The sequence below is a fragment of the Oryctolagus cuniculus genome, chromosome 11, assembly GCF_051225735.1.
Source record: "Oryctolagus cuniculus isolate XC-2025 breed Fujian yellow rabbit chromosome 11, ASM5122573v1, whole genome shotgun sequence".
NCBI classification, from domain to species: domain Eukaryota; kingdom Metazoa; phylum Chordata; class Mammalia; order Lagomorpha; family Leporidae; genus Oryctolagus; species Oryctolagus cuniculus.
Genome location: NC_142877.1, coordinates 116671099 through 116694321, shown reverse-complemented (window position 1 = coordinate 116694321; position 23223 = coordinate 116671099). Strand labels below are relative to the sequence as shown.

The 23223-nt window shown below is 62.4% G+C and overlaps 1 protein-coding gene across 6 annotated transcripts in view; it reads left to right on the top strand.

Moving 5' to 3' along the window:
- Positions 1-23223, top strand: part of MRTFA (myocardin related transcription factor A) — a 208238-nt gene that overhangs the window by 182643 nt on the left and 2372 nt on the right. For 5 of the 6 annotated variants that reach the window (XM_051834083.3, XM_089308962.1, XM_051834088.3 and 2 more), the window contains 10 exons: positions 7988-8043; positions 11544-11619; positions 12273-12434; positions 14427-14602; positions 15002-15151; positions 18506-18756; positions 19144-19297; positions 20020-20967; positions 21298-21456; positions 21632-21692. In XM_051834083.3, the coding sequence (XP_051690043.3) occupies positions 7988-8043; positions 11544-11619; positions 12273-12434; positions 14427-14602; positions 15002-15151; positions 18506-18756; positions 19144-19297; positions 20020-20967; positions 21298-21456; positions 21632-21692 (2193 nt within the window). The remainder of the gene's footprint in view (positions 1-7987; positions 8044-11543; positions 11620-12272; positions 12435-14426; positions 14603-15001; positions 15152-18505; positions 18757-19143; positions 19298-20019; positions 20968-21297; positions 21457-21631; positions 21693-23223) is intronic. The other variant, XM_089308960.1, reaches the window with a different exon arrangement.

The following is a 23223-nucleotide window of genomic DNA, read 5'->3' as shown; positions in this document are numbered from 1 at the left end:
TGAACCAACGGCAAAAGAAAGACCTTTCTCTCTGTCTCTCTCTTTCTCTCACTGTCCACTCTGCCTGTCAAAAAAAAAAGCAGAGGCAGGATGCAGGCCCAGGCACGCAATATGGGGTGTAGGTGTCCCAGATGGTAGCTTAACCCACTGTGCCACAACACACACCTTGCCACAGACTTTTAAGTTCCCTCTTGTAGTATGTTATCAGGAGGTTCCAACACGCGTGTGGATATCTCTTTTAATAGGATGTCTCACCATTACCTCCTGTTCGGTCTCTGTCACCTTGCTCCAAGCTTATCGTCTTTGTACCCCCTGTCTGGGATGTGATTCCAGTTTGCTCTTTCTCTTATTCTTCTTTCTTATTTATTTATTTATTTGAAAGGCAGAGTTAGAGAGGAGAGTAGGGAGAAAGGGTAGGGGAGAGATTGAGATAGAGGTTGATCTTCCATGTGCTAGTTCACTCTCCCAAATGGCTGCAGTGTCCATGGCTACACCAGGCTGAAGCCAGAGCCTGGAACTCCGTTTGGGTCTCCCACATGGGTGCAGGGGCCCAAGGACTTGAGACATCTGCTGCTGCTTTCCCAGGTGCATTAGCAGGGAGCTGGATTGGAAGTGGAACAGCTGGAACTTGAACCAGTGCCCATATGGGATGCTGGTGTTGTGGGCAGCAGCCTAACCTGCTGCGCCACAGAGTGGGCCCCCGCTTTGCTCTTCTAAATAGCCTCATGGTCATTACTGGAGTGATCTTGTAAAAATGCAGTTCTCACTATTTTCTAATTCCATTTACAAAAATTACTTTTGTAGTGATTGATTCAGGCAAGGATTATCATCAGTAGGTGCTAAAACCATTAGATGAATGGTCGTTGGGGAGCAGGGTTTTCTTGTGGCCTTGAAATATTACAAGAGGGAAAATGCTAAGACAGAGAGATCCAGCATCACCTGTCAAACTTGCACTGCCAGTGTTAAGAAGTACATGTCATCTGTGTGGTCTTGGGGGAAAAAAAAAAAAAGTGTTGAACCTAAACCTAATCCCGGGGAAACTGATTCGGGACATAGAACATTCTGCAAGACCGCCGGCTCAGATCCTTGAAACAACAGTGTCGTGAAAGACAAAGCTGGCTGAAGTCCTTGTCTAGTTGTGATGGAAGAGACGATAATAGCACATAATGCTTAACTAAAGCTTAGATTGGGGGTAAAATTCAAAGAACTATAAAAGATATTTTGGGGGGCATTTGGAGTTCACTATGGACTGTGAACTCGTGCCTGCCAACGTTAGCATTTTAGTGACGTAGAGAATTCCTTAATCTTAGGAGGTGCTTTGTGCAGAGGGGTTGTAGCGTGAATGCCATGATTGATAACTGCAGCTCACTCTGAAGTGAGCATGTAGGTCAAAAATGTTTGTGGGGCTGGTGCTGTGGTATAATGGGTGAAGTGCTGGCATCCCATATGAGCGCCCGTTCAAGTCCCAGCTGCTCCACTTCTGATCCAGCTCTCTGCTAATATACCTGGGAGGGCAGTGGAAGATGGCCCAAGTGCATGGGTCCCTGTATACATGTGGGAGACCTGGACGAAGCTCCTGGCTCCTGACTTCAGACTGGCCCAGCTCCGGCCGTTGTAGCCATTTGGGGAATAAACCAGCAGATGGACAATCTCCCTGTCTGTCCTTCTCTTTCTCTCTAACTCTGCCTTTCAAATAAATAAATAAATAGGCAGATAGATAAATAAATAAATGTTTTTCCAGAAAGAGTTTGTGTGAGTGAGTGAGGAAGAGATGAGTGGTGGCCAGGGCGGGGCTGCAGGTGGTAGGTTGACACATTCAGAATTGAAAGGAAGGGTTGAGTGAGTGCAGACATGGGGGCGACTATGAAATGGCTGCGTGGCAGTTACCAGCCGTGTTCTGCTTATTTTATTTTCTTTCACAGGTAACTCAGAAACCACTCCCCATGCTTCTGCTCATACTTGTGGTTCTCTCACTCCCCTGGTCCCTGGTGACGTCATCCTGATCTCGAGATACCATCCTTAGCAGCACCAGAAAAATACTGGGCTGCTCCCTCACAGGCCCCACAGGAAGGGCCTGGCATTCAGATGTCTTTCCTCGGGGAGCCTTGACGGTTTTTCCTTTGTCTTTAATTTTTGGACAGTTAATTATGATTGAACTTGACCCACATTTCTTTGGGCTGATCTTACTCAGGGTGCACTCAGCTGGTTGAATCTGAAGACTCAGCCTCTCGCCAGCTTTGGAAAGCTTTCGTCCACTACTCCTTTCCACACTGTTTCAGCCCCGTCCTCCCTGACTCTCGCTTGCCTCGGTCGACTTTCGCCTCGTCCTGGTAGCCCCTCCGTGCCTCTCCCGGGTGCTCCCGTCAGCCCGGGAGCTCCCTCGAGACAGCTGGAGCCCCCACTCCGTAATGCAGCGGAACTTGCCCGATAGTTGCTCCCTGGATCCATGGCTGGATGTATTTCTGCTTTCCTTCCTGGTTCACGCGTTCCGTTTCCATCCACGTGCAGCCCGCACTGCCCTCACCGTGGCCTGTGGCCCTCCAGGGCCTCTGTTACCTGTGTGTGTTCATAGCCTCTGGTTGCTCACATGCAAAACTGGTGGTGAGCTTCCGGGGTAGTTTATCAAGGGTGGGAGTGAAGAATGCAGAGACTGTCAAACCCAGGCATGTGGTACGTATTCTCTCAGTGACACCAGGAGGCAGGCTCGTGGCTAATTGTCACATGGCATCCCCAGGCCTGCTCTGTGGGTCCCGAAGACTTGCGTGCCACAGAGGTAGGTCAGTCTGGAGCTGGTGGGGGAAGCTCTGGCTCGAGGCCCTGAGGTTGCTGGGGAATGGGGCTAGTGTGCACCCGGGTTCCTTCCCCGTCAGCCCGGCCGGGCCCTGCACCGTGAGCCTGAAGCTTTGCAGGACTGCTGAGCAAGCACTGAGCTCCTCGTCAGGGAGAAATAGTTTTCTCTTTTTTATTATTTTTTTAAATTTTGAGGATAGCTTCATTTAATTAAGCAGCGTATGTGTCAGAGGAGAAACAGATGGGTACTGGTAAGCGGGCCTGGCCAGACGGCGGAGCCCACATCTGGAGCAGAAACTGTGATTAGCGGCACACCTTGGACGGTGCAGGGGTCCCCAGGAAGCAGCTCCCAGGGTGGGAGAGAAGGATGAGGACTGCCCTTCGACACCCAGAACGTGTATTCCTAGCAGCTCCTGTGTTTGGTTGGTCTTTGGAGACTTCTCTCTCCAGAGACTGCCTTCTGGGAGTTTCTGGGAAAATTAGGTCCGAGTGAGTAATGCCCTTGGCAGAGCTGTTAAGGCAACAGGGCGGCAGGAGGAGCCCAAGATAATGCGGCCATCGAGTTGGACACATTTACGGGTGGACTCTGGGTCTTTGGGGTTTTTCTTGCAACTGGTAGAGGCCTTATTTGAGAGGCAGACAGAGATCTTCCCACTTCTAGTTCACTCTCCAAATGTCGACAACAGCCAGGGCAGGGCCAGGCCGCAGCCAGGAGCCCAGAACTCAGTGCAGGTCTCCCCCATGAGAGGTAGGGACCCACGTACTCGAGCCACCACCTGTTGCCTTCCAGGATGCCTGTTAGCAAGAAGCTGGAATTGGAAGCAGAGCTAGGATTTGAACCCGTGCACTCTGATGTGTTGTGGGCATTGCAAGCAGTGTCTCAGCCACTGTGCCGTGCACCTGTCCAAGAGGGCTGAACTTTAAAACCTGTTTCCTGGGGCAGGTGCTGTGGTGCGGTGCGTTAAGACACCCACAGCCCACAGCACAGTGTTTGTTCAAATCTCAGCTCTTCTGCTTCAGATCCAGCTTCCTGCTAATGGACCTGGGAGGCAGAAGATGATGGGCCAAGCACTGGGTCCCTGTCGCCTGTGCTGGAGACCCTGGCACAGCCCTGGCACAGCCCTGGCTGCTGTGGGCATTTGCGCTAGTCAACCTGGGAATGGAAGGTCTCCCTCCCTCCCTCCCTCCCTCCCTCCTTCCGTGTGTGTGTGTGTGTGTGTGTGTGTGTGTGTGACTCTGCCTTTCAAATACAAGTAAGTAGAAGTTTTCAAGCTATTTTCTGGTTTGAAACTTGAGGTGACTTTGCCTCTCCACATTAGGGAAGCCTGGGCCTACCTGGCTCTCTCACATCCTCACTGGGCCACCCTGCACCGGGTGACACCTGTCAAAGCTGGCTGGGCGCTCACGGAGCGGCCCTCCCGGCGTCTGACCCTGGTGGACCAAGCTCACCCCAGCTCCAGCTTCTCCCTAGAGGAGCGCTGGGCGTTCCGTCACTTCCCCTCCTGCTCGCAGAAGTGGCTCCTGAAACTGTGAACCCGTCAGAGAGCAGGTTGGAAATGGGGAAAGAGGGCCGGCACCGCGGCTCAATAGGCTAATCCTCCGCCTAGCGGCGCTGGCACACCAGGTTCTAGTCCCGGTTGGAGTGCCAGATTCTGTCCCGGTTGCTCCTCTTCCAGTCCAGCTCTCTGCTGTGGCCAGGGAGTGCAGTGGAGGATCACCCAAGTGCTTGGGCCCTGCACCCCATGGGAGACCAGGAGAAGCACCTGGCTCCTGCCATCGGATCAGCACGGTGCGCCGGCCGCAGTGGCCATTGGAGGGTGAACCAACGGCAAAGGAAGACCTTTCTCTCTGTCTCTCTCTCTATCACTGTCCACTCTGCCTATAAAAAAAGAAAGAAAGAAAGAAAGAGAGAGAGAGAGGGAATGAGGGAGGGAGGGAGGGAGGGAGGGAGAGAGAGAGAAAGAGAGAGAGAGAGAGAGAGAGAGAGAGAGAGAGAGAGAGAGAGAGAAAGAAAGAAAGAAAGAAAGAAAGAAAGAAAGAAAGAAAGAAAGAAAGAAAGAAAGAAAGAAAGAAAGAAAGAAATGGGGAAAGAGAAGCAGACGGAGCGGGGTTACTTGGGAACCGAGGGGCCCCCAGTGCTAGGCCTGGGCTGGGGCCTCCTCGCAGCAGGTGACCTGCCGGCTGCCTGCATCTCCCCACTGTCAGACTCAGCACGTGTCACTCCCTGGGCCGAGAAGGTGATTCAGTGAGGTGATGGCGTTGTTATCAGTGAGCGAGACCCAGGAACTGGTCATTGCTGCACTGAATTTTTCTCTGGGTCTTCCTTCTGGTTCTCTTGAGCAGGCCCTGAGCTGCCGGCACATTCCTCCGGCCTTCTCACCATCCCAGCCTGCCTCCTGGGACGGGGTCAGCACCAAAGGCAGCTGCTGCCTGCATGGGGAGCTCCCAGCTGTGGCTCTTGATGCCTGAAGCCCTAGGGTCCCTCTGACGGGTCCCTGGACCCTCCTATGAGCCTTCCTCACGCCTCTGTGCGCTCAGTCCCGCAGCCAAGCCGACCAGCCTCCACAGTGCCGGGACGCCTCCTACCTCTGGCCTGTGCGTGTGGTTGAAGCCCCTCGCACCCCCTCCTCCCATTGTCTGCTCTATTTCTTGAAGGAGAAGCCACCCAGAGGAGTGGACCGCACTCTGAACTGAGGGCGACCTGCAGCCTGCTGTTCACCGCACGTCGTAGCTGCCCCAGGCCAGCGAGGAGGCACTGGGGGTGCGGTAGCAGCCGGCATGTTGAGTGTGCCTGGGACAGTGCCTGTCACCTCTTGCTGCCACAGGAACATTTTCTTAGCTCAGTGGGGTCAAGTGGGTTCCTGTATACAGCAGCTGTTGGACTGTCACTCACTGCGATAATGGGGTACACCAGGCCGGGAACACGAGGACGGTGCACTGCGCTCCCACCAAGGTCTGGGCTTACGTGTTCCCCTCCAGTCGAGGGATTTGTACCTTAGCGCTTGTGATCACGCTTGGGATGGCCGGAGTAGGCTGCTAGAGCAGCAGTCGGGGTTTCAGACGGTGCGGGACTGGGGCAGGAGGTGGCTGGCCTGCGGGGGCAGCGCAGCAGTGAGTCAGCCCAGCTATGGGCTCTGACTGTAGCACCTCCTCCATGCGGTGAGAGTGCCCTGGCTTCAGCACGCTGCCTCCTGTTTGGGTCTCGCGAGATTCTGAGGTGCAGGGGAAGATGACACCCAGGAAGTGGTCACACCCCGTGCCGGGCCAGCGGTAACTGGGGGAGCCCAGTGCTGGAATGCCAGCCCCTGGCCGTCCACTCAGGACTTGATGAAGGCTGAACCCAGACGAGAGCCAGATTCCTGGCTGGAGTCAAGTGTGGAGTTGGGAATCCTCTCGTTTGTCGCTTCGTGTCACTTCTTACAGAGTAGTCATTATTCACTGAGAGTCCTTGTGGGGGCGTGCTGTGTGTCAGGCCCTGTGAGGGGCAAGACAGACAGGACCCTGCCAGGCTCTGCGGGTTGTGTAGTGTGGCAGGGACCCAGGCCATGCAGGAACAATAGCCTGTGAGACCAACCCGGGCAGGCCAGGAGGGTGGGGCGGGGCCCGCGCGGGGCGCTTTCTCCAGGCCTCCGTCACTGTGGCCACCCTGTCACGCCCACTGCAGCAGGCCTGGGCGGACAGCGTTTGGAGCTGAGCCAGCTTTACGCAGTAGGAGCAGGCCCGGGATGGCTGCGGACCCTTCCAGAATGTCCAGGACCTCCCTGTGGCCTGGAATGAGTGCTGCAGGGGCAGGGGAGGGGCCCGGTGCTGGGGTCTCTCCGAGTTTATTTGTTAAATCTAGAGCTCCCCCTGCTGTTGAAAGATGAGAAGGATCTAAGCAGCACTTTATTTTAATTTTTTAAAAGGTTTATTTATTTAGTTGAAAGAGTTACAAAGAGAGAGAAGTCTTCCAACCGCTGGTTCACTCCCCACTTGGCCACGATGGCCAGAGCTGTGCCGATCTGAAGCCAAAAGTCAGGAGCTTCCTCTGGGTCTCCCATGTGGGTGCAGGGGCCCACGGACTGCTTTCTCAGGCCACAGCAGAGAGCTGGATCGGAAGTGGAGCAGCCGGGACTCGAACCGGCACCCACATGGGATGCCGGCACTACAGGAGGTGGCTTTACCCGCTACGCCACAGCGCCGGCCCCGTGCAGCCATTACTTTGTTTTATATCCTGAGATTTTGGTCTTAAAGAAGTGCTGCTGTGATGTGCGAAGCCTGCTCCTGGGAGCGCGGATGCTGAAGTCAGGCAGGATGGGCTCCTATCTATGTTCCTGCTACTTTTAGCGACGCCTCAGCCTGCTCTCCCACCACAGCCGCCGCCTAGCACTTATCTCCCCAAGCAGGGGCAGTTTCACAGCTGCTCCGAAACTGGAGGGGACAGAAGTGAAACTGACCGCAGTCCTGTAAACTGCTCCCTACTGCCACCGCCCTGTGAAGTGAGTCCGGCCTTTCCCCGTCTTCCCGGCGTCTGAGCTGTCATTTGTCCCGAGAGCCCAGCGCCCCAGGGCTGGATTGAGAGCTGTGCCGTGTGTGCCAGTGGCCCCAGGACAGCGCCGAGCCCACGTCCGCTGCTGGTTGCCAGTGGCCCTCCTCCGGCTCAGCCACACGATTGCTGCGAAGCTCCTTTTAGACCTCAGAGATGCAATTCAGATTCATTTTAGCAGCACTGCTAGCACTAGCCGAAGTGGAAAAGGAACCAGCACCCGAGGAAACAGCACTCAGCTGTCCCACTGAGCCCTTGCAGCCACTCGAGGGGCCCGCGAGGTTGAAGAAGCAAGGCGGACCCGGCCAGCACGCGGCTCTGCCCCTCCTGTCTCCAGGTCCCCAGACTAACAGGCCCGGCAGGTGTCCTCGGGCCCCCACGCGGCCAAGTCCAGTATATCTCTCAAAGTGAGCCCATGGGTGCCTTCATAGAGCTGGAGCTGGGACTGCCCCTGTGGGCAGCCAGGCATGGCCAGTGCGGCTCGGCTGGTGCAGCGAAGCCCCTAAACACCATGCCCGCCCAGAGGTTCGGGCCGCTCGGCCCCCCGCTGGGGCTGGTCGAGCCACTGTGGAGAACCTGAGCTTACGAAGCCGTCTCCACTGCAGGTTGTGACGCCAGACTCGCTGCTGCCTGCTGCCCAGTGAGGTGACCTTTCGCTTGTTCTCTCCACAGCCTTGAAAAGCCCAGCTGCGTTTCACGAGCAGAGAAGGAGCTTGGAGCGGGCCCGGGTGAGTCACCTTCTTCCCACGGAGCCCCCGTGCACTCCAGGGTGTGAACAGACGCGTCTGCCTCTCCTGTTCGGCCTCCACCGCCCCCTCCCATGACCAGAGCGGAGTTTCTGCTTAGAACCTTGGGGAGTCTCCCTGATCTCGCTCTGGGGACCACTGGGGGTTCCCCACCCTTCATTCCAGATAGTCTCTTGTAGATGTCAAGACGTGACCGCCAGCCTTGGAAAAGCTCCCTAGTGCAGGGCCGGCGTGCCCGGGGCTGGGAGCCTCACTGGCCCCTGTCCGCCGCTGGACAGCCAGTGTCCACTTGGAACCTGCAGAAAGCAGAAGCAGGGCCCGGTGCCGAGCCCGGTTCCCTGCTGTAGCACCTCACTTGCACTCCTGTGCCCTCAGTTTCAGTTCCCTGGGGACCTGGAGTACTCCGCCGGCGCGGGTGGAGATGGGGAAGTCACCAGAACCCGCTTCCTCCCCCACTCCCCTTACTTTTGCTTCTGCGTTCAGTGCTGGGGAAACCCCCGCAGTGAAGCTCAGGCCTTGGCTCCCCAGAGTTCTGCAGTTCTTCCTGAGACTCTGCAGCGTTTGCCTCCAGGACTTTTCTTCTGGCTTTGCTGTGTTTTCCCCTCGGAAGTCGTGATTGATACGTAGAAGGGTCGGGCCGGGACTCTGGGAGCCGCGGCAGTGGCACTGTTCTCTCGTTTGCCGAGAGCGGCGGGCAGTCGGAGCCCTGCAGACAGACAGGGACGGAGAAGAGTGGCTTAGAACAGCTTCCGTGTCGCTGAGCACTCGCTTGGTAGAAGAGGGAAGGCTGACAAACTTGTCCTGCTGGCCAGCGGCAAAGCCGGGGCCCCGACCTTCCCCTGTGCCCGCTGGCCAGCGGCGAAGCCGGGGCCCCGACCTTCCCCTGTGCCCGCTGGCCAGCGGCGAAGCCGGGGCCCCGACCTTCCCCTGTGCCCGCTGGCCAGTGGCAAAGCCGGGGCCCCGGCCTTCCCCTGTGCCTGCTGGCCAGCAGCAAAGCCGGGACCCTGGCCTTCTCTGTGCCCACTGGCCAGCAGCAAAGCCGAGGCCCCAACCTTCCCCTGTGCCTGCTGGCCAGCGGCGAAGCCGGGGCCCCGCCCTTCCTCTGTGACTCCAGATCCCGTACTGTTACTGCTTTAAGCAGAGTAACTTTGCTCCCTAACGTGTAATAAACGTACACACCCATATGTGCTTATCTCGCACATCTGTTCACACATGGCTTCCAGACAACAAGAACTGCTTTTATATTGAAGCATAAATTAACAGTTCTTCATTGAGATATGAAAAATGAGTATATTAGGTTGGTTACAGTGAGATTAACACTTTAGGGCATTGAAAGGCTGCTTACATCTCCATCTCCCACTTCCAGACGAGCGGGGTGCAGCCAGTCCACTTGCATTTCAGAGACGGCGCGTCCGTTTCTCTGCTGGGAGCCGCCTGCCCACCCTGCAGTGGTGGTGGCGGCAGTATCATTCTCACTGGGGCTTTCAGACCCTCTTCTTGCAGTTGATTCCTCTCCCATCCATTTTCCAAAAGATTGACTTGAAACCCAGAGCAGTGGAGGGGGGTGAGGGGAGGGGAGAGAGAAAGGAAACAGAGAGGTCTTTTACCCGCTGGTTCACGCCCCAAATGCCAACACTGGGGCAGGCCGGAACCAGGAGCTGGGAACTCCATCCTGGTCTTGCACATGGTGGAAGGGGCCCACGTCCTCGGACCATCATCTGCTGTCTTCTCGGGTGCGTTAGCAACAGGGAGCTGCATCAGAAGTGGAGCAGCTGGGACTTGAACCAGCGCTCCGATATGAGATGCTGGCATGGCAGGCAATGGCTTAACTACTGCGCCACAGTGCTGGTTCCTTCATTCATTTTCTTAGTAATTCTGTCCAATGGTCATGAGTGATTGTAGTGTCAGTTGCAAAGCTGTTATCTTTAAATTCTACGCTGAAAGCAAACTGTTTCCCCAGTTTTCCATCAGGGAACTCTAACCTTCTAGACCGGTTCATAGAATGGCTTCCAGAGGGCCAGGTTTCAGCCACTCAACATCATGGATATGTCCACTGTTGTGACGAGGCAGCTCAGCCTGTGGGAAGGGGCCCTGACCTCCACGGCCTCTCCGGGCTGGTGCAGCACCCTCCCAGCCCCTCTGTGCGCTCAGCAGTCCTGGCGCTGCCCCAGGGGTTCTCAGCCAGTGCTTGGCCTGCCTCTGCCCTGGCTGCTGTTCAGAGTGCCCCCTGCTGCCTGAAGACCTGCAGCGCCCGCCTGCTGTTGGTCTCCCCACTGCAGACGGTGTGCTAGGCTCTGAGCACGTCCCTCCCTTAGACCCCAGCCACAGCGGCAGGGGAGCGGGCCGTGAAGACCGCACCGTGTGGAACGTGCTCCAGTCCTTTGTGGTGTGCCCTGCTCCCTCCTACCTGTCTGTCCTCTCCTCTCCATGCAGATCTTGCCGAGGGTTTGAAAAATGCTGGCGCGCAGGTCAAGCGTGTCTCACGCGCACACTGTAACCAGACCAGGCAGCAGGACTGCTGCTGGGGGAGGGGTTAGTTTGCCCCGAGCCTAAAAATTGGGGCCATGAGGCCCTTGGTTTTGAGGCTCGCGAGCTGTGACACCGTGCAGCAGAACCAGGGCCTGAGGCGGCACACGCCGGGCAACGCAGAGCTGAAGCTGTGAAACAGTGTGACGTTGTGTTCAGGTCCGTGGCAGCCGGTGCAGGATTGAGTTCCGTTCTCAGTGGAAGAGCGACCAGAAGCTGTCTCCCAGAGTGGGCGGCAGCGGGTGTTAGCACTCCTCCCCGCCTCCCTCCTGCCTTCCTGGTAGTTCGCTTTCTTGTAGTACAGCGTGTACACCAGGACACCTGAGAAGGTGTGGGAAGTGGAGTTAAGATTGCCTGGTGCAGCCAGCGCCACGGCTCACTAGGCTAATCCTCCGCCTTGCGGCGCCGGCACACCGGGTTCTAGTCCCAGTCGGGGCGCCGGATTCTGTCCCGGTTGCCCCTCTTCCAGGCCAGCTCTCTGCTGTGGCCCGGGAGTGCAGTGGAGGATGGCCCAAGTGCTTGGGCCCTGCACCCCATGGGAGACCAGGAGAAGCACCTGGCTCCTGCCATCGGATCAGCGCGGTGCACCGGCCGCAGCGCGCCGGCCGCAGTGGCCATTGGAGGGTGAACCAACGGCAAGGGAGGACCTTTCTCTCTGTCTCTCTCTCTCTCACTGTCCACTCTGCCTATAAAAAAAAAAAAAAGCCTGGTGCAGTTGAATTGGAGATCTGTGCGGACTGCACACTGTGAAAACCGCAGCCCTGTAGGGACAGGCTCCCCTGACGGCCCTGTCCTTAGCAGGCGCAGTTGGGGGTGGACTGTCCTCTCCAGGCCTCCCCCTGCCCCAGAAGCCTGCACTCGCCACTTGAGGGCATGGGGGCTGCACAGGTGCCGTGGCCAAGGCTGCTTCCATGGTCTGGTGGCCAGGCTCTGAGGTTCCGGTGTGTTGTTCGCAGACGGAGGACTATCTGAAGCGGAAGATTCGCTCCCGGCCTGAGCGATCGGAGCTGGTCAGGATGCACATTCTGGAAGGTGGGTGAGACTGGAGGGGCGAGCCCCCCCACCCCGCCCCGTCCCGCGCTCCTGCTTTCTTCATCCGCCCTCACGGTCAGTGGCAGCGCCCGCCGCTGGCTCTCAGGAAGCAGTCATGTTCCCCCGGCTGGCCCTCCCTGGGTGAAGTCACGGATCTGTCTCTGCTCCGCCGTCTGTCCCAGACAGGCGTCCCTTTGCTGCTTGTTCATGCACTTGATGTCAGCTGAGCACTGTGATGTCTGAGGGTCGCCCTGGATGCCGCACGCCCACACCCCAGGGAAGGGGCGCGTGGCGCCTGAAGCAGCGCAGACGCAGCCGTCGGCCTAGTGGAGGCCGGGGCTGGAGGGGGGCCTTCCTAGTCTGAACCCCACAGGTTGCAGAGTAGGGAGGGACTGCGCCACGGCATGGAGCTTGAGGGCGGGCAGAGGCCTACCCCTTGTCCCCGCGCCTTCGTCCCACTCCCCCACCGCGGCAAGTCCTGGGGCCGGCCCGGGCCTGGCTGTCATCCTCTGCGACCCTGCACTGCCCACTGTGGTGCCCCTTTGCCCTGTGACCTGCACGCCAGGCCACTCTTGTCTACCTGGGCCGCCGTGGGGCTCCCAGGGCGGGGCGGGGCCGTCCTCACCTCTGGCCCCCGCGCTCTCCCACGGCAGAGACCTCGGCCGAGCCCTCCCTGCAGGCCAAGCAGCTGAAGCTGAAGCGAGCCAGGCTGGCGGATGACCTCAACGAGAAGATTGCGCAGAGGCCGGGCCCCATGGAGCTCGTGGAGAAGAACATCCTCCCGGTGGAGTCCAGCCTGAAGGAGGCCATCATCGGTGAGGCCCCTCTGGTGGAGCCACAGCTGTGCCCGGGCCGTGAGCAGGCTGTGCCGGGGCCGTGAGCAGGCTGGGTCGGGGCCGTGAGCAGGCCGTGCCGGGGCCGTGAGCAGGCTGTGCCGGGGCCGTGAGCAGGCTGTGCCGGGGCCGTGAGCAGGCTGTGCCGGGGCCGTGAGCAGGCTGTGCCGGGGCAGTGAGCAGGCTGGGTCGGGGCCGTGAGCAGGCTGTGCCGGGGCCGTGAGCAGGCCGTGTCGGGGCCGTGCGCAGGCCGTGTCGGGGTCGTGCGCAGGCCGGGTCGGGGCCGTGAGCAGGCCGTGCCGGGGCCGTGAGCAGGCCGTGCCGGGGCCGTGAGCAGGCCGTGTCGGGGCCGTGCGCAGGCTGTGCCGGGGCCGTGAGCAGGCTGTGTCGGGGCCGTGAGCAGGCTGGGTCGGGGCCGTGCGCAGGCTGGGTCGGGGCCGTGCGCAGGCTGGGTCGGGGCCGTGCGCAGGCTGTGTCAGTTCAGGGTAGTGCCAGCTGCCTAAGTGAGTGTCAGGCCTCCGCACATCCCCGTCTCTGTGAACGCAGGGCCTGTTCATCTCCCGTGGGTCAGGAGGTGTCTGCCTGATGTGTGTGAACGTGAGAAGTACCAGGGGTTAGAAATCTGCACTTATGCCTTTTTTTTTTTTAAGATTTTTATTTATTTATTTATTTGAAAGAGTTAGAGTCTTCCATCTGTCGGTTCACTCCCCAGATGGCCACAACAGCCAGAGCTGGGCTGATCTGAAGCCAGGAGCCAGGAGCCTCCTCCAGGTCTCCCAAGTGGGTTCAGGGGCCCAAGGACTTGGGCCATCTTCTGCTGGTTTCCCAGGCGCACTAGCAGGGAGCTGGATCGGAAGTGGAACAGCCAGCACTTGAACTGGTACCCTTATGGGATGCCGGTGCCACAGGCAGCTGCTTTACCCACTGCACCAGAGCTGGCCCTCCTTTGTTTTCATTAGAGACACCTTTTCCTGGAGCCTGGCCCCTCCTCAGATCCACCGCCCAACAAGTGCTGATGGATGCAGGCAGTGTGCAGGGCGGGCTCTCGGACAGGCAGGCAGGCAGCCACCGGGCACACACACGGGAGGTTCCCCGCTCCGCCACAGTAGGGGCAGGGGTCGTGCGGTGAGCCTGGACAGGCAGGAATCAGCTGAGTGTGGAGGGGGGGCGAGGCAGGGAGAGGGAGGAGAGCCGAGCGGAGGCCTGGAGTGCAGACTTGATGTCCTCTGTGGAGAGGAAGAAGGCGCCCTGGCTCGCTGCTCCCCACGCTGGGCACTTTTCTGGGGGACAGCCCGGGGGAGCTCCGTGTCAGCTCACTGCTGACGCCGGCCGCCATGCCTCAGAGCCACGGCAGGGGCTCCGTCCCAGACAACTTCGGACACCCGTCCAAGTCCCAGGCTGTGACCTTCACCGCGGACCGGCCGGCTGTGACTCAGGCTCCGCCCCCTGCCTTGGGTTCCCAGTTTGCCAGAGGGGCTCACACTTCACCTTTGTGGTTAGTGGCTTTTCATAAAGAGGATGCGGACAGGCAGCCAGCGGCAGGGGCCGCAGAGCCGAGCAGCCAGAAGCTCCTCCTGCCACGGCACAGCGCCCCGGCTCCTGGCTCCCCCTCCCCTGAGGCTGCTGGGTGAGGTTGGAAGTCTGACCCCCACGCCCTTGTCCCTTGGTGACCCTGGTGCCTGGCCCAGCCTGTCTCCCAGTGCATGGCAAGGGCAAGCCATGGGTGACAGGATGCTCCTGTCATTCAGGAAGTGGGGGGTCGAAGGGCAAGCAGACTCCTTCGACTCCAGGAGGGAGGGAGACAGCCGAGTTAAAGGCCGGAGGTTAGAACTCAGGCAGCACGTGGGGGCCTTGGAAGCCTCTTTCTGGGCTGTCCGGGTCGGGAGGAGGCAGTGGCTTCCGCTCTCCCTCGCCTGTCTGCTGGTATCACCGCTGGGCCTGGGCGGCGGAGCTGACGCCAGCCTCGGGTCTCAGTGGGCCAGGTGAACTACCCGAAAGTGGCCGACAGCTCTTCCTTTGACGAGGACAGCAGTGACGCCTTATCCCCTGAGCAGCCCGCCAGCCATGACTCCCAGGGCTCAGTGCCGTCACCTCTGGAGGCCCGAGCCAGCGAGCCACTGCCCAGTGCCACGTCCATGTCCCCCACTCAGGTGAGCTTGCAAGGCTGCCGGAGTAAGATCTGTCTGAATCCGGTGGGTGGAGCTGCTCTGGCACGGGGAGCCCAGGGGCTGCTCCCCTCTTAGCCCCGGTGCCGGCTGCTTGGTCCATGGGGTGAGGGGCAGATGTGGGCGGTGGGCCCAGTTCCCGAAGCCGAGACTACCTGGGGCCCTTCTGCCCTCCCTCCCCCAGCAGCCTGCTGGTCTGAGACCACTCGGCTCGGCCGCATGCTCACCCCCGCATCCCTTCCTTCCCCGTCCGTGCCCTGCCACACTGGGGCTGCTTGTCCCAGACTACGAGGGTGTCTGACGGGTGCTGCCAGCCCTGCCGCTTGCCTGGGCAGGCTGGGCGCCCTGCAGGGGCAGGACGTCCTCACTGCTCTCCCCTCTCAGGTTCTGTCTCAGCTCCCGGTGGGCCCGGATTCCGGGGAGACGCTCTTCCTGGGAGAGCAGCCCCCTCTGCCTCCCCCGCCTCTGCTGCCTCCCAGCCTCACCAATGGAAGCACTGCCCCCACCGCCAAGCCGCCCCCCACGCTCATTAAGGTACAGTTGCCTGCAGGTGCGCCTCCTCACGGCGAGGGGGGGGTGCACGTCGTCCCCCAGGAGTCGGGACCAGCAGAGGTCACCAAGATGACCTGGGCATTTCTGGCTGTTCTCCCCGCTGTCCCTGGCGCACGGTCGCAGTGGCCACGGACGGAGCGCAGCTGCCCCCACGCATCCTGACAGCCCAGTGCTGCCCAAGGCCATGAGCGGGCCCTGGGCTGTGCCTGGATCCCCCAGCTGCAGGCCTGACCTGAGATACCGAGGGAGGCAGGGTTCATGGGGGGGGGGGGGTGCTGGGGTCCCAGGCCTGAGCCCAGGTTCCGTCTCCCGCCCTCCCTGCCTTGCTTGTCTTGTCCCTCCTACTCGGCTCTTTCTTCCTCCCTCGGCTGCCTCCCCACATAGACTATGCCCTGGCTGGGCGCCCTGGCCACCCTGGGCTCCTCTCTTCACTGAGTCTGTCTCTGACACTCCCCATTGCCCCATGAGGGCCACATGCCCGGTGCCCCTGTGTCTGCACGTGGCTGAGGCCAAGGCTGTGCGTCAGCTGCCTGAGCCCCTTAGGCCCTGCCGCCCGCCTCCCCCGTCGCTGGTCCTCCCCGTGCCTCCCCCGTCGCTGGTCCTCCCCGTGCCTCCCCCGTCGCTGGTCCTCCCCATGCCTCCCCCGTCGCTGGTCCTCCCCATGCCTCCCCTGTCGCTGGTCCTCCCCTGCCGCCCGCCTCCCCCGTCGCCGGTCCTCCCCGTGCCTCCCCCGTCGCCGGTCCTCCCCGTGCCTCCCCCGTCGCTGGTCCTCCCCGTGCCTCCCCTGTCGCCGGTCCTCCCCGTGCCTCCCCTGTCGCTAGTCCTCCCCTGTCGCCGGTCCTCCCCGTGCCTCCCCTGTCGCTGGTCCTCCCCTGTCGCCGGTCCTCCCCGTGCCTCCCCTGTCGCCGGTCCTCCCCGTGCCTCCCCTGTCGCTAGTCCTCCCCTGTCGCCGGTCCTCCCCGTGCCTCCCCTGTCGCTAGTCCTCCCCTGTCGCCGGTCCTCCCTGTGCCTCCCCCGTCGCCGGTCCTCCCCGTGCCTCCCCTGTCGCCGGTCCTCCCCGTGCCCCCCGTCGTCAGTCCTCCCCGTGCCTCCCCCGTCGTCAGTCCTCCCCGTGCCCCCCGTCGCCGGTCCTCCCTGTGCCTCTGGCCCCGCACGCGGCCTCGTCCCAGCTCACCTGCACTCTCCGCGGTGTGGGCGCCACGCTGGACCTCATCAGGCGCACCTGTCCGGGGTCTGCAGCCTGCTCAGCGACTTCCCGGCTCCCCCAGCGCCTGCCTTAGCTCGTTCTGTCGCGCTCCCTCCTGTCTGGAAGAGGAGCGCACGTGGGGTTTGTGCTCCCTCTTATCCACTCCAGTCCTCAGCCCCCTGCGGGTCAGCTCCCAGCCATCCCCTCACCCTACAGCGTCCCCAGCGAGGCCCCTGGCTGCACACCGTCCTCCCCGCCTTGTCCGATCGCTGGGTTTGGAGCTGCACTTTGGGCTGTCTCCTCCCTCAGCGGGGGGCCCTCTGGGCTGTCCCTCCTCCTCCCTGTGGTTCCTCAGCTCCCGTCCCGCCCCCTGGGCCTGCTGCAGATCCACGCCTCCACACCTGGGCCCCCAGCTTCCCTGGCCTCGTGTGCCCGTTCCTCCTCCGCAGGGGCCACCTCTGCCCCGAGCCTTCCTCTTGGCCTCTGCACGTGGTTGACCCCAGCCGAGTGCGCCGCCCACCCCTGTCTGCTCAGGAACGTTGAGGTTCCCTGCTTCCTCTCCAGAGTGCCCTGCCAGCTCCTCCTCCCTCATCCACTCCCCCCTCTACAGGGCCAGGCTGCCTCTGCATGAGCCCTGGCTCTTCTTAGTCTGGGCCTGGGACCTCGGGCCCTCTGGGCTGATCACTGTGGCAGCCTGAAGTCTCTGGGACACACTTGGCATGAAGAGGAGCTCCTGGGTTGACGGTCCTGATTAAGATCCCTGTGCGGGGCCGGTGCTGTGGTGTAGTGGGTAAAGCTGCCACCTGCAGTGCTGGCATCCCATATATGCTGCCAGTTCAAGTCCTGGCTGCTCCACTCCAATCCGGCTGCCACGGCCTGGGAAAACGGTGGACGTCGGCCCTGCGTCCACGTGAGAGACCTAGAAGAAGCTCCTGGCTCCTGGCTCCAGATGGGCCCAGCTCCGGCCATTGTAGCCATCTGGGGAGTGAACCAGCAGATGGAAGACCTCTCTCTCTCTGCCTCTCCGTAATTCTGCCTTTCAAATAATAAATAAATAAATAAATAATTGTTTAAAAAAAAATCCTGGTGCAGCGCTGGGGGCGGTGACTTCTCGGAGGCCATTTCTGCGTTTGAAGCCCAGGACACTTCCTGCCTGGACATTCTTTTTGGATTTATTTATTTGAAAGGCAGAGAAGGGGAGACAGAAATCTTCCATCCACTGGTTCACTCCCTAAATGGCCACAGCAGCTGGGCCTAAGTCAGGACCCAGAACTCCATCCAGGTCTCCCACGTGCATGGCAGGGGCCCAGGCACTTGGGCCGTCTTCTGCTGCCTCCCCAGGCCGTTAGCAGGGAGCGGGATGGGGAGTGGAGCAGCCGGGACTTGAACCGGCACCTGTCTGGGATGCTGCTGCAGCTCGGTGCCAGCCTCCTGCCTAGGTGTTGCCGAGAGGTGTGGCCGCCTCTTCCCAACGTGCCCGGCCCGTGCTCCCTCAGCCAGCCATGGTCTGCCGCCTCGCCGTGTGCCACGCAGGGTCCCGGTGTCTGCCTGTGCCTTTGGTTCACCCCCCACCCCGGCAGGGCCCTTGCAGGACGGAGGCTGGGCTGGGTCCTCTTACCCCAGCCCCCCGCACACTCTGGGCACTGATGCCCACCCCCGGCAGGGCCCTTGCAGGACGGAGGCTGGGCTGGACCCTCTCACCCCAGCCCCCCGCACACTCTGGGCACTGAGGCCCCCCCCCTCGGCAGGGCCCTTGCAGGACAGAGGCTGGGCTGGACCCTCTCACCCCAGCCCCCCGCACACTCTGGGCACTGATGCCCACCCCCGGCAGGGCCCTTGCAGGACGGAGGCTGGGCTGGGTCCTCTCACCCCAGCCCCCCGCACACTCTGGGCACTGAGGCCCCCCACCTCGGCAGGGCCCTTGCAGGACGGAGGCTGGGCTGGGTCCTCTCACCCCAGCCCCCCGCACACTCTGGGCACTGATGCCCCCTCCCCGGCAGGGCCCTTGCAGGACGGAGGCTGGGCTGGGTCCTCTCACCCCAGCCCCCCGCACACTCTGGGCACTGATGGTGGAGGAGTCCAGTGCAGCAGGGGCGGGTGGGCAGGGCTGCTGGGGCGGCTGCTGATGGCGCCCGTCCCCTGTGCCGCAGCAAAGCCAACCCAGGTCTGCCAGCGACAGGCCGCAGCGCAGCAAGAAGGCCAAGGAGCCGAAGCCGAAGGTGAAGAAGCTCAAGTACCACCAGTACGTGCCCCCCGACCACAGGCGGGACCGCGGCGCGCCCCCCATGGACTCGGCCTACGCAAAGATCCTGCAGCAGCAGCAGCTCTTCCTGCAGCTGCAGATCCTCAACCAGCAGCAGCAGCACTACAACTACCAGACCATCCTGCCCGCCCCGCCCAAGTAGGAGCCCCCCCCCGCCCCGCCCCGCCCCGCCCAAGCAGGAGCCCCGTCCTGCCCCGCCCCGCCCAAGTAGGGGCCCCGCCCTGCCCCACCCAAGTAGGAGCCCCGCCCCGCCCAAGTAGGAGCCCCGCCCTGCCCCGCCCCACTCAAGTAGGAGCCCCGCCCCACCCAAGTAGGAGCCCCGCCCCGCCCAAGTAGGAGCCCCGCCCCGCCCTGCCCAAGCAGGAGCCCCACCCCGCCCAAGCAGGAGCCCCGCCCCGCCCTGCCCCGCCCCGCCCAAGTAGGAGCCCCGCCCCGCCCCGCCCCGCCAAGCAGGAGCCCCGGCCCGCCCCGCCCCGGGGCTGCGCCGCCTGCCGCATGGCGCTCCCGTCTGCCTTCTCTCCTCAGGCCAGCGGGGGAGACCCTGGGGAACGGCGCATCCCCGCCGGTGCGCGGCGGCTCCAGCCCGGGCGCCCCGGGGCCCAGTGGGCTGGCGAGGCAGAACAGCACCCCGCTGAGCGGCAAGCCGGCAGCCCTGCCAGCCAACCTGGACGACATGAAGGTAGGGCCGCCCGGCTTTTAGGCAGGAAGGCGGCTGGCCCGGGCCCACCCCGGGGAGGGCAGGGCAGGGCTGGGCTCCACCCTTGTCACCCGTGACAGGGGCACTTCGGAACCCGTGCCGAGCCCACGTGGCTGTGATCGTAGCGACATCTCAGCCTTGGGAGTGAGCAGGCAGCCGTGTCAGTGTGGGACAGCGTGAGAAACGGGCCCCGCTACCCCTGAAGCGTCCAGGGGCTCAGCAGTCGCCCGAGTCCAGTCAGGCCAGCGAGGGCAGGGCCCCGGCTCAGCTGAATGTGACATGAATGCTGTGTGCGCTCAGGGGCCGGGGGCCCTGCCCGGGGCGCACAGACCTGGCTGGTGGATGTGGTGGGCGGAGGCCCCAGGGCCTGGCCTGGAATGGACCCGTCCTCCCTCGCAGTGACTGTGTCCTGCAGGAGGCCGCCTCGTGCGCCAGCCCAGATCCTAGCAAGACCCGGCTCTCGGACGCGGCCGGGATGGGCGCCAGGCTCCGGCAGACCTGGCTCGGCGCCCGGCTCGGGCCCTCTCCGTCTCTGTGATCTCAAAGTTCTTTTACTCTTGGGAACAGTTTTCTCACCTGTAAAATCAGTCCGCCTACTTTGGCCCGGCTTGGTGAGGACGGTGGGAGGGAGGGGACGGGCAAGGGCCTGAGGTCCAAGGCGCCCACCTGCCCGGCCCCGGCCCTGACTCCTGACCCCCCTGCAGGTGGCAGAGCTGAAGCAGGAGCTGAAGCTGCGCTCCCTGCCCGTCTCGGGCACCAAGACGGAGCTGATCGAGCGCCTGCGTGCCCACCACGACCAGCCCAGCCCTGCCCCCGGGCTCCCCAAGGCCCCTGCCGCCGCCTCGCTCCTGTCCAAGGCTGGGGAGGTGGTGGTGGCCTTCCCGGCCGCCCGGCTGAGCACGGGGCCGGCCCTGGTGGCGGCGGGCCTGGCCCCGGCCGAGGTGGTGGTGGCCACGGTGACCGGCAGCGGAGTGGTGAAGTTCGGCAGCACGGGCTCCACGCCCCCGGTGTCGCCCACCCCCTCGGAGCGGTCACTGCTCAGCACCGGGGACGAGAACTCCACCCCGGGGGACACCTTCGGTGAGATGGTGACCTCGCCGCTGACGCAGCTCACCCTGCAGGCCTCGCCGCTGCAGGTCCTGGTGAAGGAAGAGGGGCCGCGGGGCACCCCCTGCTGCCGGAGCCCGGGGGCGCGCGACAAGGACCAGATGCTGCAGGAGAAGGACAAGCAGATCGAGGAGCTGACGCGCATGCTCCGGCAGAAGCAGCAGCTGGTGGAGCTGCTCCGGCTGCAGCTGGAGCAGGAGAAGCGGGCCCAGCAGGCGGCCCCCGCCCCGGTGAAGCAGGAGAGCAGCTTCGCCAGCTGCCAGCTGGGCTGCCCGGCCCTGGGCCCCGCACACCCCTTCAGCCCCAGCCTGGCGGCCTCAGCGGCCGACCCTGCGGATGCCCAGGTCTCGGCCCCGGGCCCGCCGGCCGTGGTGGTGAAGCAGGAAGCCGCGCAGCCTGAGCCCGAGCAGGCCCCTGCCTCCCAGCTGCTCCTGGGCCCCCAGGGCCCCGGCCTCCTCAAGGGGGCTCCACCTCCCACCCTCGTCCTCACCGTGACCAACAAGAACGCAGACGGCCCCGGGCTGCCCACCGGGAGCCCCCAGCAGGTACCTGGGGAGGCTGGGCCAGCGTTTCAGGCTCCCTGCGTTTAGTCTCCCTTCGGCCCTCCGAAATGAGGGTTCCCACGCCCACATCACCAAGGAGGTTACTGGGGCTTCAGGGTGAAAGGGGCTGCTTGGGACCCCACAGACCCAGCAGGAGCTGCCCCCACTCTGGCCAGGGACATCAGGGCAGTCCTGCAAGTGGGCCTGGGCCGCGGGACCCCTGAGCAACCCCCACCTACGCCTGGACCCTCGCACACCGTGGCCTTCTGGGGGGAGGTCCTAGCCCTGGAGCCTGCCAGCCACCGACTGCTGCTGCTTTCCCGTCCTGTGCAGCCCTTGTCTCAGCCTGGCTCTCCTGCCCCCGGTGCCCCTGCTCACATGGACCTGGAGCGCCCGCCACAGCCCCTCTTTGGGACCCCCACCCCCCTGCTGAAGAAGGAGCCCCCTGGCTACGAGGAAGCTGTGAACCAGCAGCCCAAACAGCAGGTGAAGGTACTGGGCCCGGCCCCCCGGCAGAGCACGGGGTGGGGGAGGCCGGCCTGTGTCCTCCACCGGGCAGGAACGCCCGGGCCTCCAGCGGGCTGAGCGCAGGGAGGGCTCCGCGGTCTCTGTGGAAGGAGGGGCCGGGGCTTCTGTCCACGTTCATCCTGTCTCTGTCCATCCCCAGGAGAACGGCTCCTCCAGCCAGCATATGGACGACCTGTTTGACATTCTTATTCAGAGCGGAGGTAAGGGCCAGGCCCGCGGCCCCTCTGTGCGTAGCTTGTCTGCAGCCTGAGGTGGGGGCGGCGGTTCAACTCTTGAACGCTTGGTGGGTGGCAGGCCTTTCCCGTTTGGACGGAGCACCTGGTGCGCGGTGCCTCTGGCTCCTGAGGCCTGGGACAGATCCACGGGCAGACATGTTTGCCAGGTGGGGACGTGAACCCCAGGTACAGGAAGCAAAGCTGTCACCTGAAGTGTCAGCGTAGCCAATGTTGGGGCCACAGTGTCAGGAGCTCGGGGCGCAGGGCCAGTGGGAGGAGGACGTCCGAGGTCCTGGGCGGAGCATGGGAGCCAGGGTGTGGCTGGGGCATTTGGGCTGCTCCAGTGTGGGCTCCTGGTCTGCAGTGGAGACGGAGCTGTGTGCTGGGAGGCAACCATGGGGACCGTGGGGAGGCAGGCGCCTGGGCTGGAGGCAGCGGTGCTGTGCTAAGGGGCTGAGCCTGCCCGGTTTGGAGAGAGCCTGGGTGTGGTGAGGGAGAGCAGGTGGGCTGACTGCAGGGCTGGGGCGGAGACGCGCGTGGGCAGTCAGGTGCGTGCGGGCTCCCGGAGCCCTGGGTGTCCAGACGTGAAGGCCAGGTCATCAGGAGTGAGTTGCGAGCACAGAGTTGGGGCTGGAGGACTGGAAAGGGGTGGGGAGTGCTCTGGGGCAGGTGCAGGGTGGAGACGCAGGGGTGTGGGCCGACGGGACCCCTTTAGCGGTTTAGGGACCTCCACGCGCTCTGAGGGCCCAGTGCTGGGCGGGCCTTGTGGGGCTGTCCTTGGTGGTCATAGGCAGGAAGCCCGAGCAGGTAAAGCAGTTCAGCTGTGGAACCACCCTTTGCAAGGGTGACTGTGTGTGTGTGTGTGTGTGTGTTCCTAAGATTTATTATGGGAGAGAGGAGTCTTTCATCCGCTGGTTCACTCCCCAGACAGCCTCAACAGCCAGGAGCCAGCAGCTTCTTCCCATGTGGGTGTAGGGGCCCAAGCACTTGGGCCATCTTCTACTACTTTCTCAGGCCATAGCAGGGAGCTGGATCCAAAGTGGAGCAGCTGGGACTCGAACTGATGCAGGTGGCGGCTTTACTCACTTCGCCACAGTGCCAGCTGTATGACTGTGTTTTTAAGATTCATTTACAGCTGGCACCGCAGCTCACTAGGCTAATCCTCTGCCTAGCGGCGCTGGCACACCGGGTTCTAGTCCCAGTCGGGGCGCCGGATTCTGTCCCGGTTGCCCCTCTTCCAGGCCAGCTCTCTGCTGTGGCCAGGGAGTGCAGCGGAGGATGGCCCAAGTGCTTGGGCCCTGCACCCCATGGGAGACCAGCAGAAGCACCTGGCTCCTGCCTTCGGATCAGCACAGTGCGCCAGCCGCAGCGCAAAGATTCATTTACATGGGAGGCCTGAAGAGGCTCCCAGCTTTGGCCTGGCCCAGCCCAGACGTTACGGCCATTTGGGGAGTGAACCAGCGGATGAAAGATCTTTTTGCATCTCTGTTTCTCTGTAGCTTTCAAAGGAACAGAT